Below are 10,376 nucleotides of genomic sequence, written 5' to 3'. Positions count from 1 at the left end.
AATATTATCTATATATAGATATATATATCTATATATAGATAATATTTTTATTATGGTCGTCCACAGTTGTGAGCAGAACTTTTGTAGGTATTGGTATTTTTTAAGCAGACACTCAAAGCCAAATCCATGCAAAAATTCAAACTTTGAATTTCAGTTTTGATGAGTGAAGACAGGATTTTTATCAATATTTTCTGATCGTCACCAACATTCTGTATCCTATTGCCTTTTTTCCATCCCACATAATGTGTAATCTGTCCCATTCGGTTGCTCAGTTCCCCATTTCCCACTTTGATGGGGAGGAAACCAGACGACTACACGTCTGTGAGCATCTTGGTGATGTTTACATAGTTTGTGTTGGCCAGTGTGCAGTTGGCAGTCTTAAGGTTTTCCTCCTGAAAGTCCTCATTGCTGTTGTTCACAGCTTCCTGGATCTCCATATAGTCTGATTTGCTGATGGTGGAGCCGCTCCGGCTCTTTTTCAGCTCCTCTGCTGAATCAGTTTTAGGCACATTGACCTGCAGATACTGAGCCTGTTCTTCACCTTCAGTCTCACGGTGATAGAAGTAGTTAAAGTTGGACACAATGACAGGCACTGGCAAGGCAATGGTCAGCACACCCGCAATGGCACAGAGGGAGCCCACGATCTTGCCACCAATTGTAGTTGGGACCATATCGCCATAACCGACCGTCGTCATGGACACCACAGCCCACCAAAACGCATCCGGGATGCTCTCAAACTGTGACTCTGGCTCATCCGCTTCAGCAAAATACACAGCACTGGAGAACAGGATGACCCCTATGAAGAGAAAGAAAATAAGGAGGCCCAGCTCTCTCATGCTGGCTTTCAGGGTCTGACCTAAAATCTGGAGCCCTTTGGAGTGACGAGACAGCTTGAAGATTCTGAAAACTCGTACTAATCGAATGACCCTGAGAATGGCTAAAGACATGGCTTGCTGACCCGCCTGACCATCCTCTGCCCTGTCTGCCAGCTCTGTGCCAAGGGTGATGAAATAAGGGATGATGGCAACAATGTCAATAATGTTCATTATATTACCAAAAAAACCTGCTTTGCTTGGGCAGGCGAAGAATCGCACTAAAAACTCAAAGGAGAACCAAATAATGCAGAGAGTCTCCAGGACAAAGAAGGGGTCAGTGAAGTATGTGGATGTGTAGCTGATTATTGTGGTGTTGGTCTCAGGTGAAAATACTTTTGCCTGAGACTTGTGCATTCCCTCCTCGTCATTGCGGAAAATAGGAAGTGTCTCCAAGCAAAAGCTGACGATAGATATCAGGATGACCATGACAGAGATTATGGCAATAATCCTAGCAGGACCTGAGCTCTCTGGGTACTCAAAGAGAAGCCACACCTGTCTCTGAAACTCGTTGTCGGGAAGGGGTCGCTCCTCCTCCTTGATGAAACCTTCGTCTTCTCTGAACATCTCAATGGCCTCCTCACCCAGCTCATAGAAGCGAATCTCCTCTGAGAAGATGTCAAGGGTGACGTTGACTGGCCTTCTCAACCGACCTCCTGATTGATAATAATACAATATGGCGTCAAAGCTGGGTCTGTTCCTGTCAAAAAAGTACTCGTTCCTTAAGGGGTCGAAGTAGCGCATCCTCTTTTTCGGGTCCCCCAGAAGTGTTTCAGGGAACTGTGAGAGGGTTTTGAGTTGTGTCTCAAAACGCAGCCCTGAGATGTTAATGACCACCCTTTCACAGCACTCGTGGTCAGCTTCTGGGTCGTAATCCTGCGGGTGTCCTGGGTGCGCGGCCGCCTCATCAGAGGGGTCGCCTGCAGCAACAGTCATACTACAGGGGGAGGAGGCCTGCACTTTTCAGGAAGTCGGGGTCCTGCAGCCTGGAGAACTGCAGGTGGGAGCCAGGAGAGGGAGGGGGGGTCAACACAGTGAAGACCTGACGGCCACAGGATGTCACCTAGGACCCGTCTGCAGTCAGAACAGAGAAAGGGAGAGAGGGACAGAAAACTTGAAAAGTGAGTCAGCACTCAATAGTTCTGCTGAGTTCAGACATGTCAAGCATTTTTTTTTTCACCTAACGATTATAAAAAACAAAACCTATTTATTAAAATAAAGGTCAGGAATTTTGAAGAGATTGAGAAATAAATGCTCAATTATAACCTCATGAATCTTGATTTCTAATTACTATGCAGAAAAGCAGCCCCCATAGCTTATAAACCAATCTGATGCAGGAGAACTCCGGAGCTAGCTGCTCTCAATACGGGGACACTGATCTACTGCAACAGATAATATCTGCTGAAATGACCGGGAATATCTTTTCAAGTTAGCCAAACGTGAGCAGGGCAATGCAGCAGACACTAAATTCATACAGACAGCAGCCTGGCAGAGGTAGCTGCAGTTTTAACACAAAAAACACCTTTAAATGTAACAATCCAAATAAAGACTATAAATAAAATTTAAAAAAAATGCAGTGCGCTCACATAAATTGACTTGTTTAGTTCGAGTGGAGCATTTTGGACTTGAAATGGTCCCTGTTACTAAAAGATTCAAAAACATCTATAAATAATTTACCCACAGAAAAATGCTGGCTCCAAGAGAGACGGAGAAAATGTATTTCTGCCTGCACCTCCACAGCTTTGCAAAAAATAAATACAATAAATCAGGCGACATAACTGCAGTTCTGGGCTAACTATGCGTTTCCAAGTGAGGTGCAAAACCATCAGCTATGCAAACAGTCATGCAGTCTAACCAGAACCGAGGAGCCACAAAGCTGCTTCCTTTTGATTTTAGAGACATACCTGCAGATCTCTTCTTCATGTCTGCCTGAGAGCTGATGCACCTGCTGGAGTCAGGGACCAGCTGCGACAACCAGGTCCTCACTGCTCAAATGAAAAGGGAAAATGGATTTCCAGCTGGAGGCAGCCACTGATTTTCACCTTATCATGTTTTCTGCAGCATCCTTTGCCGTGAACACCGCGTACAGTCTGTGCGGGTGTGTCCTCGCTTCCCCCCCCTCCTCCTCCCTGACTCCTGTCCTCCGGGTAGGCTGTCGTGGGATGGAGATCGGGGGGCAGAAAAAAGGGGGTGAGGGAGGGGGGAGGGAGACGGTCGAGGAGGTGCTGGTGCTCCCCTTATTAAGCATAAAGTGCTGGGCTTAGCAGAATGATTCTCTTCCACGCGTGTGACGACCGCAAAGGAAAGGTGGGCTCAAATTGGACCCTGAGGGACAACATCTGCAGAATGAAAAGGAGAGCTCACAATCCTGTAACCGCAAAAAAAAAAAAAAAAAGATCTGAATAAAGCAGCGATGAATAACGAGTCCTCGTTGGTTTTCAGAAAACCTGTGTCACCCAGCCAAGATCCATGTGGCTTTTGAAATCAGCAGAAGACTCAACAGTCTGCGCTGCAGAAAGCCTCCTGCAAGCCTGCATGGTGGGCAGAGCCGCATCTCCAGACACTGACTTGAAACGACATGCGTGAAAGTCGTAGTGGGCTTGAAGATTATGCAATTTCACTAAGCCAGCCCCCCACATACGCACACAATTGCAGCTCGATAAGAGGTGGGGATTTATTTTATTATTTTTTTATTTTTTAAGTGACAGAAACAGGTGAAACCTCCATGCAGAAGCTGGTATTGGCTACTGTATTCAAACCTGCAGTCAGGCGCTGCTGTGCATACCAAGAGATGTGCTGGTGATGGAGCAGGAGAATCTGCACTACTGCAGTGGGGCTGCACAGTATGGCTTTAAAAAAATGTTGTCATGTATTACAAATAATTGGTGTGTTGTCATGGAAGAAAACATTTCTTCTTCCGTAAAGACAAATCTACGCATGCTGCAACAAACATCACACTGTGTTGGTCCAATTATCACAGGTGTCTCAGCCTGCACAGAAGCAACGACTCTCTCTCTCTCCCTTTTCTATGCTGTTGAAATCTTTCCTGGCAACAAGCTGTATGAATAATAGATGCGAGGGGGACAAAAATAGAGCAAAACCTCCACTGGTGAGCCTGGCTATATTCCTGAATGAAGAACAAAAGTGATCAATCGCTAATCTTTTCAATGATGATTTTTTTATCCTGAAGCAAGAGAGCCCAGAGATCCTTGGGAATCCCTCAGCCCTGAAGGAGATGGAGGAGAAGGGGGAGAAACGGGAGGGTTGGAGTGACAGCAGGTTCATTTGTTTGAGACTCAGCTTTGCCAAGCTTACTCTTGGCAGCCCTGATCTCCCTGACTGCCAACCTCTTCCCACTGTCCGTCTGTCTGCAACACATGCAGGTATACCTCTTACTGTCTCTTAATGGCTTTTCTCAGTTCCAGCACAGCCATTATTTATAAGCCACGGGCCTGTTACAATAACTGTAAAAGCAAGTTCTGTTTGCATTATATACAGGCAGCTTGCTGTAATTAAATGGAAATTCTCCGAGCACTGACAATGCTATGAGTGCCTTAATCACTCGAGGACTTGAGAATAACTTAAGTTGGAACATGAAGGTGTCAGTAGTGCATTTGTTTCCAAGAGGTATTGATTATCCAGACTTGTCCTCATCTCCATCTGATGTTGGTTTGGCTCACGGACTGGTAGCAGCAAAGAAAGTCAACTATCAAAAGACTGGATGATGATTATCACTGATAAAACCTTTTTCTTTTTAATTGAGAGTTTATTCATTTTAAGCACAACAAAGATGTATGTTAGCAATGTCATAAAAACTGGTAAAAATAAATAAGTAAGAAACAGTCTGCATATTTTTTCTTATGTCCATGCAAAATGTTTCCTTAAATTAAAAAAAAACGAGATATATTTGAGAATGGCTGCCCATCCGCCTGAGATTTAGTCCATTGTTTTGTTTACATTGAGTGCATACCCACGTGTCAGGATCTGTGTTGATGTTGAGTATGTTTCTAACTTTTTGTGCTTAATGGTTCATTTTATTTACATTTTGTGATAGTTGTGTGTGTTTCCATTCTTTCAGCCTTCCTTTGTGCCATCATTCAGTCATGCTGAGTACGCCCACTCTCACCTGTGTCACTGCGTCATTGTGCACAGCTGAGCATTTAACATTCTCACACCAAGTCTGGTTTCGATACCTTGGTGCCTCCTCCCGGTGATTTTTCTTTCAAATGTTTTGTAAGTATTTTGTTGCCACATTTAATTTTAAAGTTTCCTTTAAGGGATTTTCTTTAAAACATATATTTCAAATGTGATGCAAAATGAACACATTTTACTTTGCATACATTAAATTACTTTTTCAAAAAAGTAAGTTTTTCTTTAAATTTCTGATTTACTCATTTGATATTTAATAAACACTGTAGTTTTTTTTTTTTGTCCGGTGACAAAAATAAAAACTTGACAAGAACCGTAACATTTTAGTTGATGTTGAGGTTTAACGCTTTGTGAAAGAAAGACAATTAAATCCTCATCATTTTATATTTGGCATATTTTATAGAAGTTTTAAAAGGTTTAAACAAGTTTTTGATCCAGGATTCACCCCAGAATCTGTTCTTTTTTCATATGTGCAAGTATATAGGTGCAACAGGCAGTGAAATGCATCCTAAATCACTTATGTACAGTTCAAATGATGCCAAAAATAAAAAAAATTAAAACAACAACAAAGAGACACATGGAGAAAGACGATGGATGTGTGTTTAAAAAAAGGTTACAAGTACTGAAAGTGCTGATGCTGTATGCATTTCAATACTTTTTTAAGACTAATAAAATCCATCCATCCATCCATTCTCTTTACTTGCTTCTTCCTTTTTGGGTCGCAGGGGTCACTGGTGCCCATGTCCGACTATCACTGTGTGAAAGGAGGGATACACCCTGGACAGGTCTCCAGTCCATCACAGCGACACATAGAGACAAACAACCATTCACTCTCTCACACCTAGGGACAATTCAGAGTTACCAATCAGTGTAACATGCAATGTTTTTAGTCTGTAGGAGGAAACCAGAGTACCCAGAGTAAACCCATGTATGCACGGAGAGAACATGCAGGCTCCACCCAGAACGGCTCCCCGGACCGGGCTTTGATCCGGCGACCTTCTCGCTGAGGGTCAGCAGCAACTGTGCCACCCGACCAATAAAGTCATTATACATTTTTTAAGTCAAAATGTAAATAATCGCTATACTTTCATGGTTCTTTATAGTTATAGCAATTTTTTAAAAGTACTCTGTCAAACACAGTGTAATTATTATTAATTATTCTATTAGACAATTTTAATAATGTCTTAAAGCTACAAAAAAAAAATCTAAGCAGCAGAATTAATTTATCCCTTGTGAAAAATATCCCATGTTTACAAATGGCACAGAAGAGCTCAGTCCCCTGGGAGTGAAGGTCTTTCTGTGCCTCTTTGGTTCTTGATGCTGCATTGCAGCAGCTACAGGTTTTTAGTGAAACAATGTGACAAAAATGTCAGTTCAATAAAAGCAAACATGATATAATCAAATTAAACATATTTTAAAATACATAATATTGTCCATCATTTTTTTTTTGCCATCGATGTTCTGCTGCTCTCTGTGTTGTGCAGTTTCCCATGAGCAGATTCTCTCACTAAAGATTATTATTAGAATAAAATCGGATTACAATGCAAAACCACCCAACTTGCTTGACACTTCATCGTCATACAGTTCCTCTGTCTATAGGAAGTAACCTGGCTGCAAAGAACTTTTGCATCAAGGCATCTCCGTTACGACTCAATAACTGTCCGTCTGCGTTTTATAATTGCTGCTCAAGAGGTTGAAAACTAAACAAGTGAGACCACCATACAAAAAACAAGTACCGGACCAGGACAGCAGCTCCAATAAACAGGTGTCTCAAGGTGCACAGATTTAATGAATCACAGCTTTTTTTATTCTCGTTGCGCCTCGGAGCAAACTGTACATTTGAGTAAGAGATAACAGAGGAGAGCGTATAGCGCTGGGAGAGAAAGAATAGGGAAAAGGAGAGAAAGGACTGAGTCGTGATGGACGAGGGCGCATCCTGGACAAGAGCCAGACGCCAGGAGAGATGCAAGGACACTGGTCCACTGCAGCATGCACCCAAGCTGGATGTTGGTCAAAAACACCCACTTCCTCATTCTGAAAGCTTGAACACTAGATTTGTTGTTTCCCCACATCACACGAGTAATTACATCCCACAAGAAATTATATTACCCTGATAAATAAACAAATGAAAACATTCAGGTCACATTCAGCTCAGTAAGCTGTCCTACTGCTGAGAGGAAGGACTATGAGTCAGTGAGTGAGTCAGTGTCATTGTTGAAGGGATCCTCTGCTTTATATAATGTTTCTATATGAGGGAAAGAAATTCTAGCCAAGCTAAGTGCTGTTTTGGAAACACTGGGTTATATTATACCAAGGTCAGACAGGAAATAAAATACTTTAGGTACAAAAGAAAGAGGAGAAAAAAATCAAAATGTGCCGGATGCACTTTTACAAATGTGTCCTGGCTTAGAAATGCGATGCGGAGGACTTTATTTTTAGTGACCTGAAGCATGCTCAATAATCCATCCATCCATCCATCCATCCATCCATCCATTTTCTTTACCCGCTTATTCCATTTTGGGTCATGGGGGTCGCCGGTGCCCATGTTCAGCAATCACTGTGCGAGGGGCGAGGTACACCCTGGACGGGTCGCAAGTCCATCCCAGGGCCACATAGAGACAAATGAGACAAACAATCATTCACTCTCTCACTCACAATAGGGACAATTTAGAGTTACCAATCAGCCTAACATGCATGTTTTTGGTCTGTGGGAGGAAACCGGAGCACCCAGAGAAAACCCACGCATGCACGGAGAGAACATGCAAACTCCACCCAGAAAGGCCCCTGGACCGGGGTTTGAACCAGGGACCTGCTCACTGAGAGGCAGCAGTTGTGCCACTGTGCTGCCTGCTCAATAATCCAGGTTGAAAAATCTAATACAGTGAAGTCAGGTTCTTCAACAAGGAGAATACATCCAGAGGACCTGACTTTACTTAGATATGCAGCAGTGAGTTTCACACTCCACCCTGACAGGTTTTAACAAAGCCAGGCCCTGCTTCCTTTGTGGTAAAGAACTGATGCATGAAATAAAGTGCCAGAAAAGCATTTGGAAAATTCAGGTCTGCTCTGTACCTTTCAGGGCAAACTAGACAGTAGCACACAAAGTCACTGTGTCAGTGTGATGATGTAACTTACTTTTTTTGTTTTGCAAATGACTCAAGGAATCAAAATTCCTTCCTCAGCCACAAACAGCAGTCACCTGTGCTGCTGCCATTAGACACAGCTGCTCTGACTCACCTGAGGGATGAGTGAGGTGGTCTTCCTCTGTCATAGCACCTGATAATTGAAACCTCAAAACATCCAATATTCTCCTCCCTTAGCGTCACTGGTCTCATCTGCAAAGTATTTTTTTTCAATGTCAGCATTGTTGCTTTATTGTGTGACTTTTTTGTTAAGTTGGTTGAGGTTGAGACAGGTGTGGGAGGAGCCTAAGTTTTGACATCACACCTGCAAGCTTCTGTGTTTCAGGTGAAGTTGACAAATCACTTTTTATGCAAACAGCTTTATTAGTTTAACACAATTTGTGTCCAGAAAACCAAAAACAGAGTTGTGATTTTTATTTTTTTTTAACACCTAAGATGTGATTTTTACATCATATGAAACAAGTGGGTACATGACTTTTTTTTTCTCTTTCACCTATGAAGGGTGGATACATTTATGCTTCTTCAGACCTGTTTCCTGACAAACTGGTTTTCATTTGTCTCACTGAACAATGTGTCACAATGAAGACGAATGAACTTTATGAATAGCCCCCGAAATGCCATAATATTCTCTGCAAAGAGCAAAAGGATGAATGGCAACCAGGGGAATAATGTAAATGTGTCTCACGGCTTCTATTTTTAGCTACAATAAGTATATAGTTGTAGGGCAAATACTGCACTTGAAAAATAATCAAGAGTTGGAGGGAAAATGTCCAGTCCTGTAAATAACAGATGCAACCCCTGCTGCTCATTTCCCCCTCACTGGTTTGTTATTAGCAGGCATAAAGTTCAAGGATGACAAGAGGCACCTCTCCTGGCAGGCATGCCCCATGCTGGCATGCTGGGATCATTAGAGACTGCACGCTGCTGCGAGGCACGAGTCCTCTCATGTGGTGAATGTTAGCGTGATGAGATGAGCAAAGACAATGAGAAAGGAGGTGGAAGCCTGGGGTCTCCTCCATCCCCTCCCACCACACAGACTAAGCACAATCCCAGATTTTCATCTTCACATTTGCCTGCAGTGCCAAGGAAAACCAGCAGCTGGGAGTGTGATGGCGTTTTTTGTTGTCGGCGTGTGGGTTTCTGCACCATGCATCATCCCATGTGTTTATGATCTCGCCGTAGTCATTTCTGTTTTGTAAAGACCAGAATTCCAGTGCAATGTGCACCGAGGCGATCAGGAGCTGTGACTGTCTTACAGCTGTGCAGATGCACTCAAGCATGCTCCTTCAGATGGACCCGAGCACCCAGAGAGGAACAGCAACACAGTTGCATGTTGGTACAATCTGAAACTGTCAGAAACAATAAAAATACATGTGTACATTTTGTTTTGAATTTCTCTCTTTATTTATGCTTCATTTAATATACAGTAGTCCCTTGCTACTTGGCGGTTTGTTTTTCGCGGATTCGCTATATCGCGGTTTTTCAAAGTAAGATTGGACATGACACAAATGGCTGATTGATGGATGAGCCATGGCTGTTTATTTAAAATAAATATTTTAAATGATTTTGCGCAATTTGTACAGCACACAAGTGCAGGATAAAGCTCCCTCCTGCAGCTGATCAGCTGATCTCCTTCTCTGCCATGCACACATTACTCCTGCCGCATCCGCTTTGTGAAGGGTTAACCCTTTGATGTCCTGCTGCACTTCTCTTCTCTACAATTTAAATTCTGTAACATCTTAAATAAACAATCTATGCTGCAATTTTAAGGAGGGAGACTGGGAGTAACAGGTGATGAGTGAGTGTGATTGCAGCCTGGCACATGTCATGACAAAGATTACTGAACTTGGATTACTCTATCTATCTATCTATCTATCTATCTATCTATCTATCTATCTATCTATCTATCTATCTATCTATCTATCTATCTATCTATCTATCTATCTATCTATCTATCTATCTATCTATCTATCTATCTATCTATCTATCTATCTATCTATCTATCTATCTATCTATCTATCTATCTATCTATCTATCTATCTATCTATCTATCTATCTATCTATCTATCTATCTATCTATCTATCTATCTATCTATCTATCTATCTATCTATCTATCTATCTATCTATCTATCTATCTATCTATCTATCTATCTATCTATCTATCTATCTATCTATCTATCTATCTATCTATCTATCTATCTATCTATCTAT

At 42.2% G+C, this 10,376-nt stretch overlaps 1 protein-coding gene across 1 annotated transcript; it reads right to left on the bottom strand.

The window, feature by feature from the left end:
• Positions 1 to 199: 199 nt before the first annotated feature.
• Positions 200 to 1,878, bottom strand: LOC119411889 (potassium voltage-gated channel subfamily A member 2). The gene has a single exon (XM_037678839.1). The coding sequence runs from the start codon at positions 1,806 to 1,808 to the stop codon at positions 312 to 314; it is 1,497 nt and encodes a 498-aa protein (XP_037534767.1). The 5' UTR covers positions 1,809 to 1,878; the 3' UTR covers positions 200 to 311.
• Positions 1,879 to 10,376: the final 8,498 nt, after the last annotated feature.

The sequence above is a fragment of the Nematolebias whitei genome, chromosome 7 (genome assembly GCF_014905685.2).
Source record: "Nematolebias whitei isolate Nwh7 chromosome 7, NemWhi1, whole genome shotgun sequence".
Classification (NCBI taxonomy): Eukaryota; Metazoa; Chordata; class Actinopteri; order Cyprinodontiformes; family Rivulidae; genus Nematolebias; species Nematolebias whitei.
The sequence above is the reverse complement of the archived record's forward strand: the minus strand, read 5'-3'. Positions and strand labels throughout refer to the sequence as shown.